The sequence below is a fragment of the Bactrocera tryoni genome, chromosome 5 (assembly GCF_016617805.1).
Source record: "Bactrocera tryoni isolate S06 chromosome 5, CSIRO_BtryS06_freeze2, whole genome shotgun sequence".
NCBI classification, from domain to species: domain Eukaryota; kingdom Metazoa; phylum Arthropoda; class Insecta; order Diptera; family Tephritidae; genus Bactrocera; species Bactrocera tryoni.
Window position 1 is genome coordinate 237,536 of NC_052503.1, and position 24,351 is coordinate 261,886.

Consider the following 24,351-nt stretch of genomic DNA (forward strand, 5'->3'; position numbering starts at 1 on the left):
AAAATATGAATAATTTGCAAAAGCAAAACAAAAGCATGAGAATAGTAAAAATAATAAAAATTGTTTCGAGGGAAAACGGCTTCGTTAAAGAGAACGATAGGTGGAAGAAAGGAAATAGAGCAAATATTTGATGTCGTATTCATTAATGAAATAAACAGATTTAATAAGCTCTCGGTTACTAATTTCGAACAGAAGCATTTAGCCGAAACAATTCACTCCCTCAGAAGTGCGCGATCTGCCTTTGAATGAGGATCTTTTTGTAAATGGCTGCGTCGCGGACGAACCGAATAATACGCGTTTTAATCTCAAATCAGTTGTACTTTCCACTCAAGAATTGTCCATTTTAAATGTTTTAAATGTAGATACATCGGCATCCATATCTACCAAATAGTTGTCGACTGAATCGACTTGATCTAATGTTGCGAACAAAAACCCTCATCCATACACGGGGGCAGTGCATGCTCATAATGGGTCGCAGTATTTAAAAGCTGAAAACGTTTTCGTGGTTGAGCATAGTGACGTTCGTGATATTCTCTTTATAAATGAAGCAGTGTATAAATCTTTAACTAAATCACAACATTTCATAGAAGCTAATTATTTCGTTGAAGATGCAACTATTGCAATGACCCTAGAAAAAGTTGAACAAACGAAAAAATCGGCTAATAGTGTGTCATATCAGTTGGATGGGAATTTGAACTCATTTCTCAATGAAGGATTTTCTAAAGAAATGAAATTTAAAATGAATGAATGTAACAATAATAAAACGAATGTTCCGATGAGATCATTAGACGGAAAAAGTCAGGAAGAAAATGAGCTGAAACCGGTAGTCGTACCGATTGGTAGTAGCGTTTTATCGGCAGCGGTAGATATATCAAAATTGGCCAATTTCGGAAAGACGAAACGAGAAAGTGGTTCCTTAAACCTATCTCGGTCTTTCGTATCCCTTGATGCAAGTAATTCAGTGTTACCTTCACGTACAATCCTTCGACGGCAGAGGCGATTACAATCCCAGGATACAGAAGACAAGCAGGAGGATTCAATCGAGAGGTTGAATCGTTTGCGCGCTCGAATATCGGGAGCATTAAGTGAAGTGAAGGGTGTATTAAAGTATTATAGCACCGATGATAGTGTCGAAAGTGAAAAACCAAAAAGTAAAACTGACGACGCCCTAGAAAAATCAGAAACACATCCAACTGAAACCCCAATCAAAAATGATAGTCCTGTGAGTTTTCGCTTCGTTAAAAGAATAAGACGGCGGAGCACTTTTAATGAAGATGACGTCGTTGAAGTCAAAAAAGAAACAGGGAAAGAAGTTACAGAATCTATAAATAATGATGAAATTCATAGTAACTTACTTTTAAGAAAAGGTGAAGTAATAGAATCAGATGCAATACATGTAGAAAGTGTAACTTCTTCAATTCGTTCGGAGATTATACATCAAAATGACAATAAACCAAATGAAAAGTCTGATTTCGAAAGACTTTTATTCGTAAATGATGTGGAACAATGTACTTCTAAAAATATTGGAGATGAAACTGATAACTCAAAACATAGAAATCAATTTGAATTTAGTCGTACGGGTACCAATGATAGCGATATTGTGGATCCTGCGTTATTGGAAAAGTTGGAGCAAAATAGAGTTAATAATGAATATCCAATGGATAAAATATTAAGAAAATTTGATTCCTCTGAAAACAAAATACCGATAGAAAAAACTAAAAATCAACAAAAAAGTTTTGCAAAATCAAAATCAATTACTCGTCGTGCCTCTATTGCCGCTGTTGAAGGTTCACATATTGATCTACCAATAAAGCAAGCCACTCCTATTGTAGTTAGCATAGAAAGAAGACCTTCTGATTCTGAAACAGTGATAAAAAGAAAATTAAAAACTTCTGCCAACTTTACATCAAATGTAAAAGAAAAAATCACCAAAGTGAAACGTTTGCCCGTGAATAAAAGGACTCTGGAGATAAATCAGTACAATAAAAGCTCTGAAATTTCTGCAAACCCCACAGAGGAAATCGCAGTTGAGAAGGCAGCAACTAATGCTACTGTGCCAAACACCTCAAATACATTGTCAACACAATTAGCGATCACAATCGCAAAAGATGATGCATCAAAAAGAAGTGCCGAAAGGCCAGACGACATGAAAAGCGAGGCAATGCAGCCATTATCAATGACAACAAACAACTCGTGGCCGACAACGAATTTTGTTGATGGGGACGGTGTAATGGTGGCCGCGTTAGTAAATTCATTGCAGACTGTCGAAGCAAGTAGTCATACAAAACACTTAGAGACGCAACCGTCAAATGCCTTAATTGAAAGTATAAAAGTGGGTAAACCCGTGATAGAAAAAGTGGAGAAGCACAGCATAGGTGATATTCAAATCGAAATTGAGATAACACCAACTTATTGTGCAGATACTCTGCAAGAGTCCACAGTTGATGGTAATTTACCAGTAGACAAAAACTTAAAGCTTTTGGAATGTGCAGGTCATTTTAAGGATACTGAACAACTAGCAATAAAAACAGAAGAGACAGATTCTGTTTTCTCAGAACAACAGCCTACTCAAAACGTTTTCATTCAGCTGTTATCTTCGCCAACGGTCAATATGCCAGAGTTACAAGTAATTCCTATACCAGTTAAACCGCTGCATGTTTTTGCAGAAAACAATGCTGATAAAATAAATAGTCCAACGAAGGACACAACAGTCAATCAAACCATACGTAATATCTCAGTAGATGAGTCCTCTGAAGTAACGAAAATGAATAAAAGTTCAAACACAAAAATTGAAGAATCTGAAGAAGGCAAAATAATTGACAATCGGATTTTGGGTGACATTTTAATAGAGAATGCCTCATGTGCAGGTGAAGAAAATATTTTAAATAACGCCATTTCAATTACAGCAGAGTGTGCTTTTGAGGAGCCTGTTGCTCCACTACAACTCAAGAAGTCACGAAAAGTAAAAAAGAAGGTAATAATAAAACGACAGCACCGTAAACTGTCGGTAAGTGAGAATACTTTTTTCAAAGACACCGAGCAACCAGATATTTTACCAGCCGCTACTGAAACTCTTGAAAAAACAATAGCCTACGTAACAGATGATGAGGACGACATCGCACTTCATGATGTGAAATCCGCCATGCCCATAAAATCTTGCATGAAGGCACGAGAATTTCAAGTGGGTGATTGGGTGATGTATGGAGAGCGTTTTCGTAAAACTCAAATTCGTTGGAAAAAAGGTCAAATTTCTGAGCGCATTACAAGTATTTCATATAAAATCAATATCGATGACAAAGAGGTTTCGGCACATATTAACTACATTAAAAAATACACTGGCAGACGGGTGAATTTCGGTGGCAAAGAGTATCTGGAAATCGATTATGAGCAGATCGCGGAAGAAGAGCGTCGGGCGCACACTTATAGTATTTGGAACATGGTTTAAAGGTCAGGAACTAGAAGTCATTCATAGATATTGTATAACTATACTGTTATATAATCATTTAGACCGAAGACTCCTTACAGACGGATATGTATATACTGTAAAAATATGTATATATATAATAGAAACAGTTCCTTTTTTAATTTGTGCTTATAGTGCTTATTGCCAAATCGTTTTGTAAATAGTCTTGTTTTTATTTTGCATAAATATTTATTGTAGATTGTAGAATATACATATATGGTTGTTCATTCGATATTACAATAATGTTATCCATTCATAAATGTAAATAGAACGTATTAGTAAGTCTTCACAAGTTATGGATACGGCATGTACATAAAAGCCAAAATGAAAAAATTCTCTATTAAATGAGAAATGTAGTATAGTAGAACACCGTATTTTTCTTTCAGCATCAAAAACAAACAAGAAAAATAATTATTGTAAATATTAAAGTCTGAATTTATGTAAATAAAATATAATTTAAATAAACAATACTTTGACCTTTTGCTTATATCTTTTGACTGTATATGTGTGTATGTGGCATTCCATTTTCGGATCACTGCGGTCTTCAAAAGTTAGTTTATCTGCAACACATGGAATCATTTTCGAATAAAACATGAAAATTCGCGAACCAGAAGAAGAATATACTTAGATGAATGAAATCAAATGAATATGTAGTTATGTATGCGATCAATGTACTGCCGGCCGTGGCCCCAAATCAGAACTATATTTGGCGGCCACTTTGCTGCGTGGCAGGCGTTGGGTGCGAGCGGTAAAGCGGTGAAAATTGAACTAGCAGTACAAACCGGCGTAAGTGGTCAAGTTCGAAATTACTTTTAACTAAAAATATATGTACATTCACTATTACAATGAGAGCCGAACACCCTTATACAAATAAATACATATGCATTCAGTTCATATGTACATATGTATGTATATAGACAATATTATATGTAAAACAATTATCTCGATTCACGAAAGTTATTTATTAATTTTTCTAATTCGCTCACATATGTATATACTTAATGTAAATACATGCGTACATGTTCTATACGTCACAAACCAATTTTGTTGAATAACATTTATGGTTATTTTTCGTTTAATGCCATCATCAATGCATAAGTAGTATGTACCTACTCTGTACAGAATGTGCATATGTACATACTACATACTTAATATATATGTACATATGTATGTATCCTTGGCACTTACACTTTGATGCTTTGGAATAATAAGTAGTAGAGGGATCTTAATACATAGAATGATTATTAAACGATACTTTTTTCCCGGCCGGATCTGGGATCGAATTCAAGTCTACTAATATATATGCATTCTTTATAATGCCGTATTGGATTAACATGATATTTATTACGTACATATAACGAGTGTATACGAATGTCGATCACCACCCAATAGAGTAGTAACTTTCGTTAAACCGGTCGAATACCGAAAGAGCCAGAGGAGACCTACAAAACGCAAATAATGTTGCTCTTTACCTCATTTCATCTAAGATACATATACTGATCACGAAGTTCAGGATTCTTTGCTCTCTCTTATGCGACTTAAGTATGTACGTATTTTTAAGTTCTCTTGCTAATAAAAATGACGATCCTCAATTTGGAGATTTAAAAGTTTTTTCGACTAAACTATTTTACTATTTTTATATACACAAGTATTCGCATAATGTCAACGTTTTTTTGTTATTTCGAGGACATACATATAAGAGTAATAATTATAAATTTGAATTCACTGACAAGGTGCAATATACATACATATGTACATATGTACGTATTTTTAAGTTCTCTCGCTAATAAAAATGACGATCCTCAATTTGGAGATTTAAAAGTTTTTTCGACTAAACTATTTTACTATTTTTATATACACAAGTATTCGCATAATGTCAACGTTTTTTTGTTATTTCGAGGACATACATATAAGAGTAATAATTATAAATTTGAATTCACTGACAAGGTGCAATATACATACATATTACATGTAACCTTTATTTTAAAGGGAAAATGCTAGATCAAAGTAGTCCACTTTTACCTACGACAATATATATGTATATATATATATATATATATATGTAACATATATGTAAACATGTTTTTCTGTACGTATGAACTTATACCAAGTTAATTTATGTACATAGTACTACATGCATTTTTATACTTTTGCAGCATGTTGCTACAGAGTATAATTTGATCACCTAAAACTATTCGAGATAGATATAGATTTATATATATGTATGTATGTATACAAATGATCAAGACTACGAGACGAGTTGAAATACGTCGGTCTGTCTGAACTGTATCTTGAGTAAAAATTTAGGTATCGTAATGAAACTTGATACACGTGTTTCTTGGCAAAAAAAAAGAACGAGTAGATGGGCGTTATGGACCACTGCCACGCCCACAAAACGCCATTATGCGAAAGCTTATAAAGTGCCATAGCTAAGCACTAAATTACGATGTAGAACTGTAATTTGGCGCAGGGGATCGCAGTAATAAGAGGTACCTGTGGGATAATAATTTATTAAAAATAGGTTTAATGCACATTTCTTCCAAACCCCTTAAGCTACAATACCGAATTTGATCAGGACAAATCCCTTATGCACTCCGACACTGAGAAAAGTAGATAACTCCGTCCACTCTCCATATAACGGTACCGTTAAAAAGTACTAAAACTGCGATAAATCAAAAACTAAACGCGGCAGTCATACTATTTTACTCCTGAGATAGCATTAGAGGGTTTTATAGGGGCCGGGGTAAAAATTTGACAATGGGCGTGGTACAACCCACTTTTAAGCAAAATCACATATCACAAATATCGGTCAATGTGTGAGCTATATAATTTAAATTCAATCCTTTCCTGACAAAGGTATATCTGTGTGTGAAAATTGATTTGCGAACTTCCGGGTGACTTTATACGGCATATGTATGTAGGTACATATATCGACGAAATGTGAGTTATCTCTGTTTGACGCTTTGCACGTTTTGCACCGAAACTTAGCCCTTCCTTACTTGTTAGTAAGACAAATGCTCTTGTATACTAAGTGTTTATATAATATTGTATATACATATATACACCTTGTATCTAATTCTGTTAGCTCTCATACATACATATATTATTATACAAAAAACACTCGTGTCCTCTGTCATTTTCTTTTTCAAGAATGTTTTGTTGGGTGAGGCACACATTTTTGGGAATCTTTTGAAAAAAATAAAAAATAAAAAACAAAACAAATGAAACAAAAATTGGTGCCAAGTTTTGCGAAAAATGTATGTGGTTGAAGTTATCGCCAAACCATTGAAAATTGGCACATTCGGGTATATAGTACTGATAAGAAAGAGGATTTAAAAGGTAACGTATATCAAAAAAGGCATAACTCAATTTTCAGACCAACGACGCCGCAAAATAAGGGCTGAACTTCTACCTAATTTTATTTTACTGAATAATAGTTATCCGATGAGTTTTACTTAGCTCTTATTCAATAAGTTGAAGATTAAGCACTTTTCTATTGAAATTAATAGCGTGAGGTAAAAGAAAAAGCTCCTCACAGTTTAAAATTTTATATAAAACAGTTTATTTATTCCGTTTCTAATTTTTATTAATACTTTTCCTAAATAAATGCTGTAATGTTCAACTACATCCACTACTAGTAGATTCTACTAGTTATAGATTTTTGATACTTCACAATAGCTCAGCACAGAGTTGAAAACCGTTATAACACAAAAACAGTTTTTTACTGGATTGAGCTGATATCGAAAAAAAATTTCCAAACTTAAAGCTCATTTGTATAATTTCAATTCATATGGTAGTTTTTCGAGTCCAAAAGCAGATTACTATTTTATAATGAACTACTAATGAATCTAAAAAATAACCGCGACATTCGAGAAAAGTACCTTTTGTAAAGAAATCATGAATATTATGTTTGTAATATTCAGAGCCCGTCCTTGAATTACATTTTACGGAAGTGTGGATAAAGCTTCAACCCTCCAAAGACGATATGTAACTTGATTTCTTAAGTCAGTTTTTAAACAATCTCTGACGAATTAACATACAGTTTTATTAAAATGTCAAACAACACATCTATCGCCTGATGTTACTTTATAAACGTTGGTTTGCAGATCGGATCGTATAAAACAAGTACCCTTATACTAAGTGTTTTCGCGTATATTCGGCAAGTTAATACTATAACATATGTACATTACGAGAGAATATCGGTAACCTATCGCAAGGAACTAATTAGCAATGGCCATTTTGTGTATAATATCTATTACTATCCAACCTTCTTATGATACGCAGAAAGGCTCTGATCTTAAACAGTTCTATTATCTATGCCCTATTCTCTATTTCTATTCTCTCTTTAAACACTATTTTTTTATTTTCGCACTTTTTATAAACTAATATTTAAACCGATCTTTCAATTTTGGCAAAAATATCATTCTTACTTTTTCGAACAGGTTGCATTATGCATACTGCACACTTTTCACATGGTCCGCGAATGCTTAAAATTTTTTATATTTTTAAATAATCGTTGGTCGCGGGGCGGAAACTGTACGATGAAGTCAATAATTTGTTACTGATTCGAAACCCCTTTAGCACGAACGCTACTATTAAAGAGGCCGCCAGTCAAGGAATCCCCGATATAGAGGATAACGGAATGCACAGACATATTTATGATAATTGTGTTAAAACTATTCATACTGTAATTTATATACTATACAAACTTAACCTTAGGAAAACATTTCCCCTAAATTTCATTCATTTTATTCACATATATTAAACGTTATACATTAGGGTGCATCAAAAAAATTGAATTTTTAAAGTTTGAAAATCCACCTTTATGAATATGTGATGGCTATTTTTGAGAAACGAAAATTAGTTGGTGAAATTTTAGTTTGAATGAAAAAACGAAAATTCCTATGTTAAATGTATGGGAACCTAAAAAACAAATAGCGACCCCTTAGAGTTAAGCTACAGCGCCCGGCTTGAGGAAGGATTTTTTGTTTGTCAATCACTAACATTTGAGAGGGTAGGAGTGGAAAAAAAAATCAAAAATTTTTTTTGAAGCACCCTATTATACATATATAGTACAAGTAACCATAGAGAAGAATTTCATTACATATGTTATAAGGAACGCGAGGACCGACATCATTCCCCTTTAACAAAAAACGAGGTCCTTCTGGCCTAGAGTGGAGCGTAAGTGTTCTACTGAACTACTTGCTCTGAGCAGAGTTCATCTTGCCGCAATTGTAGTTCTTACTGGACACTGTCGAATAGGCGTTCATGCAGTAAGGCTTAAAATCTTGTCGGAAACTAGTTGTCAAAGTTGTATGGAGGAGGATGAAGTGGATCCACGAACTATCTTCTTAAATGTCTAGCCTTTACAAGACTGAGGTTGAAACATCTCAGCGAGCCAAAAGAAATAACCGAAACTAATATTAGCCGTCTCATCAAATTTGTGACAGGCTGAAAGCGCTTTGTAGATCTGTAAGGGTCTTATGATTTAGACCTAACCTAATCTATCACTTGCACAGACAGGCCGAATATATAGTATGACGAACTTTAGTCATGACAGTTTGTGGAATGAATATGAATTTAACATACTGGTGGTATGTAATTTTCTATTTCACGAAAGAAAGGCAAGAAAGATGAAAACTTATGTTCTTCAATAGATATGTACATACGTCCCAGTTCGAATGAAAAATCTATAAATGATGCATTTATAGTTTATAATGAAAAAAATATCTATCAAAAGATTAAAAACCTGAAGAATTAATAATTCGAATCTTATAAAAATGCATGTTGTTGCATTCTTCGTTTGTTTGTTTTGCTCAGTTTTCTTCCATTAATAATATATTTTCTGTCAAAGGCGAACCAAAGAGAACAACGTAACGAAATTGTCGTAATCCCAATTCCTATAATATATTCATATTGTATAATACATATCGTCACCTGAAATGCAAAATAACGTATCATCAAAAAATTCAAAATTCAGTGTCTTATTGATTCACTACTTCAAATTATATACTTAATATTAGATATGTCCAACATTTTCAGGTTCTGTGCTCAGATATAAACCAGTTTTAATCAATTTTATTCCGAGTTTCATTCTTGCCACTGTAAATTTCCGAAAATGTTGTTACGTTGTTTTGCTTTTCAGGTGACGATATATACTATAATATTGTATTTATTGCATAAATAATATTGCCACAACTAAGAGGGTGAGTCTTTTCCCGTTGGTTCTAGACCAAAATGTGAAGATATTAACTCACATTCTTCGGTGTTGACGATGTTTCAAGAAATACTCAGTTTAACAAAAATTATAATATGCCATTTGCCAATACCTACCTACTTTCTTAACTTATCGATCTTTCACTATAATCTCTATTCACTAAGTTTTTGTGAGAAAGTATTAGTATATCCATCTCTAAATAGTTTCGTATTGTTTATTCCATACCATTATGTAGACTTAATAACAATGTAACACAAAGAGTGATAAAATAAATAAAGTCGAGAAATCAAAAATGTAGGACGCTTTTCATTTATAGGCACAATTAATTTTCAAAATTAAATCATAGAACAATTTAAGAATGTATGAGCGGTTTATGAAAACCGTATTTTTGTATGTATGTACTTCTAATTGCAAAGGGAGATATTATATTATTTTTTTAAAAACTCGCAAGCTAATTCAACTGAGATAATATCATAATAAAACAATTAACTTTAAACGGTAATAATAATTTCGTTAAAAGTGATCCCTTTGAAATCATAATTATACATATGAAGATATATATTTATGTGCAACAAAAAACTTTAAGAATAATTAATAAGTAAGTAATACACATATCCCTGATGTTTTGCTTCTTTGTTATTCATCTTATGTTACACAGAGTTTATCGTTTTTCTTGTTTTTAGCTTTTCTCTTTTCGGAGATCTACTGATGTTTTAACATTTCTTAGTTTTACGAAGGTCGAGACGTCTTCACAAGTTTATGACATTAACTAATGCACTTTTTTTAATTAGCGGTTTATCTAATACATTTATCTATAAATATCGCAAGCAAAAATAATTTATTTTGGTCTTGTCTGGTAGTCAAAAAAAAACGTATATATATTTTTAACAGTTAATTGATGTGGGCAAAACCCCGGTTTTAAGATGAGTTTTTCGCTGAAATATCTGTCTGGTTGTTGGCTTAGTCGTATATCAGGCCCTATTTGGTTGCTTAGACAGTCGTAGCATCGTTGAGCAATGCATTCAGCTCACGAGTGTGTTGCACCTTAGATCCTGTAGCTGCCGAAGCACTGCATGGTCTTCCAATATAGCTATAATAACAACAAATAAAAGTTGGATAATTGCACAATCGTATTTTGTGCAAAGGTTAAACGGGATTAAGGGAATTGTAATGGGAGTGAAGGAAATAGTAATGGGGATTAAGGAAATGGTAATGAGGATACATAAGAATGGCAGAGAGGAAAAAATACAATTAATGTTTAGTTTTTAAATTCATGTATAAAATATATAATAATAACATTGATGGTTCATAGCTTAATATTTTTATGTCGGCATGAGAATATTGAACAACTATTCGACATAATTAATTACCTTCTTAATTAGCAAGGCACTTCGATTTTTTTTGCACAGCTCTAGCTGTTCTTTGAAATGTTAGGTTCCCAAGTTAACAGTACTGAACAATTATTTTCAATTTAAATCTTTCAATATAGGTAAACTGATATTTGGATAGAATTGTACCAAATCCAATTTTCAATAACATAAATACTGCAATCAGTCTTGCGAACAAATGTGTTATCCAATTTTTACACTGCGACATAAATATATAGCTTGAACTTAATAAGGAACTATACTATGACAAGTAGTTAAAATTTCAATGAAGTAATCAACTCCAAACATGCAAAAGTTTATATTAATAAATGAATGAATAAAGTAACCGATTTTATATAATTGGAATGACTCCGTCATTCGAGTTTACGATTTTTAAGTAAAATTACACCTAAGTACGTTACATAGTGATCCTTATTCTAAATGAACGATATGTTTGGATTTGTGAGTTAAATGGCACCCCAATTGTTAATGGTTTATATAATATAATGACTTCTTAATATAGAGATCTAAATATTTTTAATAACTTCACAATTATTAAATTTATGTATATGTATATTCTGTTAATAAATTTGTCTGTCTGTTTAAATGTCTTTCGACAAAGACATTCATAAAAACATCGAATTGCCGCAGCTCATGACCACATTTCATATTTTTGAAGTGAGCAAATTATTCCCTGCTCGGCAATATTATACATTATATTGGGTTATTTATCTGTTAAAACTTCGTGATATATGTATATTTATACACAAATATTGCAAAAAACACAGATAAAGCAAAAAATAAAAATAAAAAGAGACAACAGACATACAATAGTATATCACTAACAGCAAACAAATTTTGGGGGACATTCATATAACAGAAACACAAAAGCGAAACATTTGGGATGTTAATGGTTGGTTACTTGAATGCAAGGAGTACATTTGTATTAAAAATATATGAAGTGGTTATATCACATAATTACAACAATGACAATATAATATGTACACTCAAGATAATTACTAATCGACTTTTCTTTACATAAACTTTAAAGTAACACTTGGAAATTGAATAGACCATTTTCGCCAAAATTTTATAGAAACTAATTTTTACTAATTTCGCAGTCAAAATCAAAGTCGAAAGGTAAAATAATATCACAAGAAATGTGAAATTATGTCATAAAATATTTTTCTTTTAAACCGAAAGTAATAAATTATTTTATGTAAGTTTAGATAGGAGGCAAAAGATTGCGGCACATATACCCACATGATCTCAACATATGCAGATGTGCACATGTTGATAGGTATTGCGTCCTTTCCTCACCTAATTTTACGTCCAAAGTTGTATTTTGGCGAAATGTCTCGGATCCCAGCGGGCTTATTGAAATTGCCTTGCATGTCACGAACTTCACGCATATCGAAATAGTCGACTGGTTTCTGATCGCCTTCGGTGGCCGCAGCCTTTTCGTTGGCGAACACTCGACTCAACCACGGTTTCGATTTCGAATCGGAATCGGGAGCAGAAGAGTCGGCACTTTGCCTTGTTGTCTGGTTAGAAGAGCTGTAACAATAATATACACACACAAAGGATGGAATTTGTTGCATTCGATTTTCGGTACCTCGATTATAAAATTATTCCCCTGCGTTTTGCAGTGATCATATTTAAGTCGCCAGTAAAGTATTTACACAATTTTATACAGATAAAGTTTTAGTAGAAAAATAAGAAGTATTAGGTAGGGGAAGTCAGTTCAAAGTAAGCACTGGGAAAAATATTTATATAAAATATTACAGAAGCACATTTTTAATTTATACATAACAAAAAAACAAAGAAATTGTAACTGGAACAATTATTATATGTGTGAGGAACAGAAATTCAGGAAGCCACGAAAACATTCAAATTATTTTCGTCAAAAAGTGTGACATATTCAACTTTGTTCGAAATATCAATTTACTAATAATTTATCTTTTAAACGTAAAAAATGATCATGAATAAATATATATCTATACAGTATTATTTTCTACAATTTTATATTGAAAAATTATTGGCTTTTAACTGCTTTTTCTAAGAAAAAACTTATATAACAGAACAATACCATAGCGAGAATTATGGGATAGATTAGAGCTATTTGTATGAATGTAATTAGAAAATTTTGTGCTGAAAATGTGTGAATTTGAATGTCATATGGACGATCGGTAGAGCTTTTCCAAAGTTATAAATATTGTTAAAACTAAAAAAGAAAAATAGATTGTCACAGACAATACACATTACACAGACCTGTCCCATGATTCTATAATAAAAAATTCTGTAAATAATGATGGCTGTAATTGAAGATTTTCTGATATACAACAGTATTTTGGAAGTAAGGAAGAAAGGGAAAGAATGTGATTTTGTTTTTCACTTTTCTTTCGAAGTCTTATCACTTATTTGATTAGGCTCGGTCTCGAAAATCAAGTTATACAGTATACTGAACCATAAAATTTTTGCTCTTTATGTTGTTAGATATCTTGTCTACGACTTGTAGCATAAGAAACCACTAATTGTAAAGCAACAAGCTAAATAGGTTAAATCTCAAATGCTTTTTATTATTACAATTATTAATTATGAGGAGCTATTTTTAAACTTGCAATATTTATATACATAGATATACATATGTATAATCTCTAGTGGACTTTCGCTATTTATTTTCATTTAATATTAAGGATGTTATATTCGATATTTTGTTTTGAAATTATAGACAAAGTTTCGATTTAAGACGCCGATTTGTTCATTACAGAACCATTGTTAATTGAATCATGGTGGTGTTTTGTGATTCGATTCTGATGCCTTAATTTGTATTTTCAAATTAATTTTCTTTTACATTTAATTTCAGAACAGTTAAAATATATTCGTAAGCAAAAAGTGTATGCTTAATGGTTGAAAATAAAAAATATGATATTAAGTTATAACAAAAACTCACCCAACATCCTTATCGTGGTTAAGCGCGGTTAAGAATCGTGGTTGCACGTATGTCCAAGCTCCTTGGTTTTTGTGCTCTTCTTGTACCCAGAATAAATCTGCATTCTTATATATATTACTTTGTTCTTTAACTAGATCGAATGGGAAGGGTGATATCTAAAAAAAAACAACAGAAAATAAAAACTCCTGATATATTCTAAAATAAAAGAAAAGTGTCTGATTCTCAACCTGCTCAACACGAACAATAGCGATTTCTTTTTCCAATTTCTTGTCCTCCCGTGCCTTCAACAAGTCATAGTAAACACGTCCAGTACAGAAAAGAACTTTTCTCACACTATCTCCGTTTTCTGCGGCAGGTCCTTCGTCAGGAATTACACGCCTGAATTCGCTATTTTCTGCCATTTCCCTAAAAGGGCTTCTCGCCAAGGGATGACGTAACAAAGATTTGGGAGTCATTACAATCAAAGGCTTGCGGAAAGGCATAGCGATCTGACGACGTAAAATGTGGAAATAATTTGCAGGTGTGGAACAATTCGCTACAATCATATTTATGTCATGCAATTGACGAATAGCAAATTCTTCAGATTCGGGTGGGAAATAATCAGGATCATCAGCACACAAGCTCAAGAAACGTTCTAGACGACCGGAAGAGTGTTCTGGTCCCATACCTTCCATGCCATGTGGCAAAAGACATACCAATCCAGATTGACGAACCCATTTGGCTTGACCACTTGCGATAAATTGATCAATAATACATTGAGCTGTATTACAAAAATCACCAAACTGAGCTTCCCACAACACCAAGGCATTGGGGTTTGTCATTGAATAACCATGTTCAAAACCCAAAACTGCAAATTCGGAGAGAGAACTATTTGAAACTGAATAGGGCGCTTGATCGGGATATAGGTGCTGCAGAGGATTATAGACAGCCTTGTCCACTAATTGATGATGTAAAACGTGATGCCGATGTGAGAATGTACCACGCTCCACATCCTGACCAGACAATCTCACGTGAATACCTTCTTTAAGTAAAGATCCAAAAGCCATTGCTTCCGCTAAGGCCCAGTCGGCAATATGTTCATCAACCATCGCTTTACGTGCAGCCAGTACACGAAGTAAACCCCTATAATTATAATAAAAATATTTGTTTATAATATGTTTACAAAAGAGTATAATATGTACATTTAAAATCAAAAGTACATACTTGTGGATGACAAATTCAGCAGCATTTGGTGGTGGCAAAGAAAACCGATTACCAATATGAATAAGTGTTTCCTCCTTAACGCCAGTTGGCGATACTTTTAAGGGATCTTTACCTTCGAAGAAACCAGACCACGGTGAATCGAGCCAATCTTTATACTGTGCAATAATTTTTTATTAAAAACAAACTAATTTTTAAATATTATTATGATTTTGTTTTACCTTGATGTGAGTTTCTTGTTTTGCTAGTTCCAAAGACTCTTCACAAATTTTATCGTACTTCTCTGCAACGGCTTTCACTTCTTCAGGAGTAACAGTTCCTTCAGCAATGAGTTTGTTCGCATATAATTCTAAACAAGTTTTGTGATTTCTAATCTTCTGGTACATCAGAGGTTGCGTGAACATAGGCTCATCCACCTCATTGTGACCATTGCGACGGTAACTGACCAAATCGATAACGACATCCTTATGGAAAGTAGCACGCCATTCAGCAGCCACCCTACTAACATGCACAACAGCTTCTGGGTCATCGGCATTCACATGGAAAATTGGTGCATTAACAACGCGTGCAACGTCTGTGCAGTAAGGTGAGGAGCGTGAAAAACGGGGATCAGTTGTAAAGCCGATTTGATTATTTACTACAACATGGATGGTGCCATGTGTGGTGTAATCGGGCAGATCCGACAAGTGCATTGTTTCATAAACAACTCCTTGACCACAGAATGCTGCATCTCCGTGCAGGAGTATAGACATAACCTTCTTTCCTTCTTGATCACCACGGTAAAATTGTTCAGCACGTGTCTTACCCTGAACCACAGGGCATGATGCTTCCAAGTGAGAAGGATTAGCTACAACGGCAAGTCTTATATTTTTATTTGTGACGCGATTTAAACGCTCTATATAGGTTCCCAAATGATATTTAACATCGCCAGAGCCCTATAATAATTTTCTTATCAATTACATCAATTTATATATTTTTATCGTTACTTACGTCGTCGGCTGCCTCCAAACCAGCAAACTGGGTAAATATTTGGGGTAAAGGTTTACGACATACGTTAGCCAAGACATTAAGGCGTCCACGATGTGGCATACCCATAATTACTGATTCGACACCCAGCTCCGTGGAAACATCAATCACCTCTTTCATGGCCGGTATAAGCATCTCTCCACCCTCCAGACCGAAACGTTTTTCAGAAGAATATTTCTTGGCCAAAAAAGCCTCAAATCTATATTTAATAATAATTTACTTGTATATGTACATATATCCAGCGCGTCACAAACAAAATAACATTGCATATATGTAAGTAATACTCACCCTGTAGCACGAGTTAATCGAGCTAGAATAAGACGTTTCTGTTCTGGTGAAAAATTCATAACTCCAGGTGTTTCAAAACGTTTTCTAATCCAATTGCACTGTTCCAAAGAGTTAATGAACATGTATTCTACACCCACTTTATTGCAATATACATTTTCCAAACGGTTAAGAATCTCACTAAATAATTGGAAAGAAATTTGTTTGACTTTCGAAATGAGATAAGGATACAGAAATTCTTACCGCAAAGGCAATGTAGTTTCATCTCCACCTATGAACGTAGTACTGGGAAGTTTGAAAGGCCGATCCATGTCTTGCTCGCCTACGATTTAATCGACGATTACGTCACTCATTTATTTTTCAAATACAAATTTTCTACACTAACACATCAAACATTTACATATTATTGGTGGCTTTGAAATCCGGAGATCATTTTTCACATCACATGCTCTATAGCAACATTTAGTTCAGGAAGAAATAATTGGGATGTTTGAAGGTGCAAATCTTTGTATGTAAGACAAAATTCACGACCTGCCGAACAATACTCTTACTCCAAATGAATAAGTGCAAGTTATTCAATGAGTGTGTATATTTAGCATTTTAAGGCAGTATGATGGCTTATAAAATACTTCAAAAACTACGATGTTTTAATTACAATAACTGCGACCCATTAAAATAGATGAGTTAGTAACTAGTGTGTCATGAATATATAGCTAGAAAATTATACTTCTCATATCTATATCATACTAATATACTAATTTTTTTGGCCCCAAATTAAGTCAAATGTTACCGACATACACAAGCATTAATAAAAATATACACAATATACATACATACATACATATGTATGTATATGCATGAAGTTATACACAAGCAATAATACTTAATAAAACAAACTACTATACATATACGCACACACAAATATTTTTAAATAAGATACTAATTGTGATATTAAATGACCTCAAATTCATATGGATTCGTATTCGTTTTGAGCTTAATATTTATTTTTTGTTTCTTAGGCGTATCTTACTTACCGAAACTGAAATTCGCGTATATTGCTTTTGTTGAGCAGTTGTCGGGCAATTCTGCGATATTAATTTCTAGAGGATCGAGGTGAGCAATATTATGTCCTCGAATCTATTTGAAAGGTTGAAAAGTGTGTGGGGGTTTCATTGACGAAGAAACACATTGAAAAAAAATTTGTAGCCATTTTTACATATTTTAATTTAGATAAAAAAATGTACATATGTGGTAGATGACAGAGAGATATTACAAATAATCACATAGAAGATATTATGTATACAAAATTATAAAATCTCAAGATAGCGTTATCGAAACTAAATCCAATTTAAAAATAATCGAACTCTTTTAATATAAAACAAGTTAAAAATAAAACTAATTTTAAATAATCTTAAAAGGTGGATGATAATAATATATATTAGGCACATAAGCAACATGACTTTGAACTGGTGCGAATGAAATTATGTGATGTGATATGTAGCATGATACAATGGCCATAGATTAAATTATAGGTTTAATATTTACAAATATATGTACATATACATACATACTAGATTAACTACTGCTGCGTGTACAAGAATTATATATGTATATCTCTGTTCGGCTGAAAACCGATTAAATAAAAATGCAAAACCAATGTTCGCAAAGTATTAATACAATAAACTAACACTTCATTGAAGTAAAATTTTCTAAGTAGAAAAAACTGCCTCTCTACTTTGCTTATGCAATTATTTGCGAAAAATCTAGAATTTAAATAAAAAGCGTTTAGTTCGATAAAAATATGTCAGACAGGTCGGTTGTCAATACTAATTTGGGAAGAAAGATCTGAAAAAAAATTAACTCCGAATTTCAATCCGGCGACATTGAATCGTTGATGCGTTAAATATAATTAATATCTCTCTTCAATTTCATTATTATCTAAATCTTTTTCAATTTCATGATTAAACATAAAGAAATTAAATCAGTTTAAGCAATTACCAACGAAAAAAGACGAATGCTGTCGTAGTACAGCTTCGTTTGCTCGTCGGGTTTGACCATCTTTGCTGACGGTAGTATCCTGCCTCAAGATGCCGAGCGGATCCAGATCTGCTGCCAAATGACCGCGGGACTTAAGCGTAACAACGCATTCATTCAAATGGAGCACATTAATTTACCATTATTCAGATCATTTATTGATTTTGTTATACATGTATTTTTTGATATATGGTTGTTGATGAAGGATTTCATTGTTGTTGCATTTATTGTGTGCATTTAATCGGTAATTTTAATGGTTTATGATTGTAAATAAAACAAAATAAGGAAGAAATGTGCAAATAAATGATTAAAATTGATATTGTTATAGGGCTGATATAATAACTTATTACACATACATACTTAAATCCAAAGAAACGTTATAAAATACTTAAGTTCAGAAATTATTTGTGTAAAGTTTTGCATCAACTAAATCACATCAAATATTTAACTTGGTTGTAAAAATATTAAAACGCTGATCGGCCCGTAGAGATATTTCAACGAAAACGCATTAGTTTGTTAGTAACAAACTAAAATGAATAAGTATTTGGTATAATGTAGGGAAAATTTTTTTTTTGAAAACATGAAATTAAAATGTTAATGATATTGCGACCACGCATTTAAATTTTTGCAATACATATGGACAACTAAGTACTCAGAATGAAGACAAATTTATAGAGTATTACATCTAAAAATAAAATTTCAAAATTATGTCAAATAAATTAATGTTAAATTGCTATAATTTGAAAACAATGAAATTTATTTAAATGACGACTACGGGCCATTCATTTTTTCCATTTAAAGAGATAACGACAAATGAATATTTGCATAACTTAATATAAAAAATTACAATAATTATACCTATATTCGAGTAACAATAACAAAACAGAACGCTTTGAAAATTTGCTTGTCACTTTATAGTGTAGACATGATACTTTATAGAGGATGCACCCATCATTATTCGAGGATTAGAAGAACCCATAACTTACCTGATAACTTCTGATGATAGCTTGGACAGCTAAGTGGTCTTCAATGGTTTTTGAATCAATTGCTCCCCCTGAGGAAAGTGCACTAACGCCACTCGAAAGAGGTACCAAATTCCGTTGAACAGGTTGAAAATCCGGAGGTGCATTATAAGAATTGCTCCGGAAATATGCATCCCATGACTATAATAGCTTGTGCATTTACGAACCATAATCTTTAAGCATGTCAGATATTTACCGTATGAACTGAAGTTGGATCACGCAGCCATGAGTTGTACATTTCCTCCACATAAGTAGCGGATGTGCCAGAAGCAAACTGTTCAGCTGGGGCTGAACTATAAGCACGGATTGTAGCCAAAATTGTAGAATTTTTCCATACCTGAGAAAACTCAAATAAGATTATAATAAATATGTTCAGTATGATCGAAATTCGACTACCTTAGAATTTCCATCCTTCAGCAACCAAGTGGCGAAATTTCTTTGAGCTATAGGTGATAACACCAAGTTGAAAGCTGTATGAGCCCTATGCATATTGTTATCGCCTTCTAAAATTCACTGTAATAAAATTAGGAATCATTCTGACTAAAACTTTTGGCTTTTATTACATAATGGGACATAATCCCAAAATAATGGTTCCTTGTGGCTTATACTTAAATTGCGATAGCTGTAATGATTTCCCCGAACTTAATTGTTATATTAACAGAAACTACACAGCTAATAATAATTTGAGGATAACCACTTAAAAGACTAAACTACAATTTTTGTAATATTTAAATTGTATTACAAAACTTGCAAAGCTGTGATAATTTTCATTTTTAGTAATGACCTCAGCCAAAGTTCTTTGTGTAAAATTTGGGATCGATTTTGATAAAAACACCAAATAATTCTATAAATGTTGTTTCTTTAAAATTTTAAATATAGTTTATTGAACATTAAGTTGTAACCGCTGCCTAATCCATCTACCAAACTTATGTTGTGATATTCCACAAGATAACAAGTTTTTAACTAAATATCGAAAAAGTTGTGTGTGAATTTTAAATTATTACGCTTTCGTATCTCGTGTTCTACCATTTTAGTCATCTTTGTAAAACACCTAATACAACGCTATAATCTGCGAACATATGCAGAATCCATAAATAGAAAAATTTAAAAAGTCTCACTTTCAGTTTACTCTATTATTTAAAATTTGAACTATAACACAAAATATGTGCTTATTTAAAAACAAATATACATACTTGTTTTGCCTATAATTCATTTTTTTTCATATTAAGCATTCTCTTCTTTATGAGAGCACTTACGTTTAATTATCGCAGGAGATGGCTAATTTTCTCATTGAAGACAAGCTGTTCAATATGAAGGTATGGGCGGATAGAGGAAGTCCTCATTTCATATAAGAAATTAACATTCACAGTTTGTGTTTTTATATGCATGACAAATACCTAGGTTGTGTTGTGAAAAACTATTCAAAAATCTTTCCGTTTGCTTTTTTTTTCATTAATATAGATATATATCATACATAATTTAATAAATATAGATAAGTAAGTAATTCGCGGCCTTCAGCCGTGCTTCAAAAAAAATAACCTTGATCGGTCCAACACCGGGGTGTTTAGAGTTCTTTTATGTCGAACTTCTTTATGCACTAAATAATAATAAAAATTATGAACGAAAATTTTTTTAGTCTTTTTTCACTACACAAAATGTGGCAACACTAATATTTGTAGTAAATGTATAGTCACAAATCTTTTGAAACTGTAGGTGCGCTAAATAGTTTTTAAAGTATATTTATTTTCTTAAAAAATGCACAATAAATGTAAAACTTTGATATATTTCAATGTGTCCAGTGTAATTAAAAATATATTAATTGAAAAATGTGTGCAATTTGAGTTAAATAGCGTGTTTTACTTTCAGAAAGTTTTGAACTTTAAATACAAATATCTCGATAACTATAAGTCTGAGCAGGGTATATATGTATATACATTTTTCAATCCTGAGGTCCTCCTATGTCCATCCGTACCATCAAATCGCGGCGCCAAAAGAATCGTAATATTGCCTATATTTCCTTCCTTAAGCAGTTAAATTTGTATACATATTTAATGTAAAACGGAAAATGTGGAAGAGAATTCAAGAATAATTATTTTTGGGATCACTAAATAAACCAGCGGCCTTGGCATTTAATCAATCAATATATACGTCAACCGTATCGAACAAATTTTAGAAAAAGTTTTGGGTTGAGTATGTATACACGTCGTATGTGAAAACATTGCATATGCATATGTGCAGGTTATAAATTATCACATGACTTGATGATGACATGAAAATTTAATACTGTATAAAATTTTATAAATTCTTTTAATGTAATGAATAGGTTTACCTATAACATAAAACAAAAAACAAAACAGTTACACGTTTTTTTAGATAGAATTTAAATCTCACACATGAATATCGAAGTAATCTGCGCTATCAATTACGTATAAGTAGGAGAAATATTGATTGCATACTGCATTTTCCATACCCTAAAAATGGCACTTTCACACCATATGTATTCACAGTTTCAATGTTAAGATATTCGTTGGCGAAAAAAAGAATTATCAAACTAACATTAACAGATGAAATGCAAAAAAAAAAAAATCATGGCACAAAGTTCACAGTACCCAAAATTCACAAGAACCAAAAATAATGTATATTGAAAAATACGAACTAGTTTATGTAATGAACCATTTATTTATTCGACTTTTGCATTCAATTTGATGATACACATGTATATTAACATATAATTTATAGTATCTTTGCAATGGCACAAACAACAATTCTTTTCGTTCGTTCAACTTTGTTTTCTCCATTTATATTCCAATTAATAAAAAAAAAATTGGAAAATTCAAAATGCAAGAAATTACGGAGTAAACTTTTTAATTATCAGATCAGAATGACTAACTTTTATCTACATATTATATGTATATACTTCAGTTTGTCAGTGGTTACGTAGACGTGCCTCCTAAAATCGCACCAATACTCTAATAAACATATTATGTAACTGGTATATGATAAAAACATTAATTTCAGTAAATATTGCGATTCGAATATAAATGCTTATGCAATTATCCAATATTGTAGTTCTTCTTATTGCTTCGTTCAATATAAGTATATGGAGCACAAACTTTTTGTTTCAAGCTCGCTTTCCTAATTTAACTATTATTTCAACAATTTTGTAGCACTCACCTAATCAAAGCCTATTAAGAGACTTTACTGGATTTAATTGAAAATTTCCAATACCTCACAAGGCACTCAAATTTCTATATATTCAAAAAATCTGAATTCCCTTTTTGTGGCATGTAAATGTTTCCAAAATATTTAATTATTTATTTTACATTTACCTGAAAAAACCCGACTGCAAAGCAACCTGCACGAATGAAAACCGAATTTGATTTGACAAATGGTAGAGAACGTAAATTATAATACGTTCTCTGCAAATACGCTCTAGTATTGCACATTCCGAACGATATTTCTAAAAACGAAGGTATTGGATAACAAAACTTTTATAAATATTAAAATAATTTATCTGATATATTAAATTATGAAATATAAATCTAAGCTTCTCTAAGCATTTACGGAAAATTAAAAATTTTAATTAAATTAGAAATGGAAACAGAGAATTACTTAGTGCTGCCATTTTATGGGTGGATAGACAGTGATGGCTAAAGCAATAGCATTACAATGGTTAACATAATTTCTTTGATTATTACTATTCCCAAATAGTTTTTATAGCAAATTATATAATTAGTACAAACTTAGTTGTTTCTTTCTCTTATTCTGCGTGTTTGCGTACAAGGAAGGGATTTTGGGCTTATTAAAAAATGTAACAGCTGGAAATAGTGTTTAACGGCGAATTTTAAAGGGATGTTTAATTTTTTGGGATTATGAAAATTTTCTCGTCAGTTTTGAGGGCACGATTCCGATTACTTTGGCGGAGGGGTAAAAAAGCGAATTTCCGTTTAAATGGGGTATGTGCGGATAGGGGAGCTTCTCCAGAAAAGAAATATCCAAAAATAGAATAAAAATAACTTTTATTTTTTAAAATATTTACGATAAAAAGTTCAAAAATTTGCACTAATAGCACTTGGTGTTTCTCTATGTTTCACTAAATTTTTTCACGTTTTTCACTCTGTATATTTAAATATACACTCTAAACATTAAAATAAGTTCACATTTCACTTTTATTTTGCTATATTTTACCTAAATTTATTAATTTAAAAATCACTTAGCACACTCATGGTTGAAAAGGTTAGATTGTTTACAATTATGAGGAAAACAAGCCTTGCCACATCTTAAACAGCAAATATGTAGCATTTTTAACAATTTTTCTTTGTTTGTTTTTTCGCGTGATTCTTTTTTCTATATTAACTATAGAAAAAATACTTTCTACATATGTATATGTATGTGTAATATGTGATTTATGTGACTGAAGTACTTTCGCGTAGTACTCCTTTCGGCGTTGGCGGCCTTCGGCCGCGCTTTAAAAAAATAACCCTGGTCGAGCGAATACCCGGGGTGACTGAAGAACTTTCGCGTAGTACTCCTTTCTGCGTTGGAGGCCTGCGGCCGCGCTTTAAAAAAATACCCTGGTCGAGCGAATACCCGGGATGCCTGAAGTACTTTCGCATAGTACTCCTTTCTGCATTAAAATAGAAAAAATATGTTGAGTTTCGTTATAAAGTGGTTATATTTTTTGGTTATCTTGCACTGATATTGAAACAAAATTTGAGTTTTCGTTATAAAATGGTTAAATTTTGGTTATTATATCTGTCAGCGCTTTCCATTTATTTTTGATA

The 24,351-nt window shown here is 32.3% G+C and overlaps 2 protein-coding genes across 6 annotated transcripts; one reads left to right on the top strand and one right to left on the bottom strand.

The window, feature by feature from the left end:
• Positions 1 to 253: 253 nt before the first annotated feature.
• On the top strand, positions 254 to 3,779 carry LOC120777166. The gene has a single exon (XM_040108321.1). It carries the CDS (start codon positions 623 to 625, stop codon positions 3,443 to 3,445), a length of 2,823 nt encoding a protein of 940 aa, XP_039964255.1. The 5' UTR covers positions 254 to 622; the 3' UTR covers positions 3,446 to 3,779.
• A 6,081-nt stretch (positions 3,780 to 9,860) lies between these two features.
• LOC120777165 (2-oxoglutarate dehydrogenase, mitochondrial) lies at positions 9,861 to 22,949 on the bottom strand. 5 transcript variants are annotated; one of them, XM_040108318.1, is made up of 14 exons: positions 22,897 to 22,949; positions 19,964 to 20,080; positions 19,764 to 19,904; positions 19,532 to 19,708; positions 17,546 to 17,648; positions 16,755 to 16,833; positions 16,515 to 16,691; positions 16,191 to 16,425; positions 15,422 to 16,135; positions 15,204 to 15,358; positions 14,228 to 15,122; positions 14,001 to 14,155; positions 12,368 to 12,604; positions 9,861 to 10,770 (listed from the first exon to the last, which is right to left on the bottom strand). In XM_040108318.1, the coding sequence occupies exons 2-14, from the start codon at positions 20,054 to 20,056 to the stop codon at positions 10,671 to 10,673; spliced, it is 3,261 nt and encodes a 1,086-aa protein (XP_039964252.1). In that variant the 5' UTR covers positions 20,057 to 20,080; positions 22,897 to 22,949; the 3' UTR covers positions 9,861 to 10,670. The 5 variants fall into 5 exon arrangements, with proteins under 5 accessions (XP_039964252.1, XP_039964249.1, XP_039964251.1 ...); XM_040108315.1 differs by lacking the exon at positions 17,546 to 17,648 and adding an exon at positions 18,510 to 18,639; XM_040108317.1 differs by lacking the exons at positions 17,546 to 17,648; positions 22,897 to 22,949 and adding exons at positions 18,510 to 18,639; positions 22,742 to 22,844.
• Between the last annotated feature and the right edge of the window lie 1,402 nt (positions 22,950 to 24,351).

Coding starts and splice junctions, on each gene's coding strand:
- LOC120777166 (XM_040108321.1), top strand. CDS start 623: ATGACCCTAGAAAAAGTTGAACAAACGAAAAAATCGGCTAATAGTGTG.
- LOC120777165 (XM_040108315.1), bottom strand. CDS start 20,056: ATGCATAGGGCTCATACAGCTTTCAACTTGGTGTTATCACCTATAGCT. Junction 16,834..18,509: donor GCATTCGTCTTTTTTCGTTG/GTAATTGCTTAA, acceptor ATTAAATCGTAG/GCGAGCAAGACATGGATCGG. Junction 16,426..16,514: donor CGATTAACTCGTGCTACAGG/GTGAGTATTACT, acceptor TATTAAATATAG/ATTTGAGGCTTTTTTGGCCA.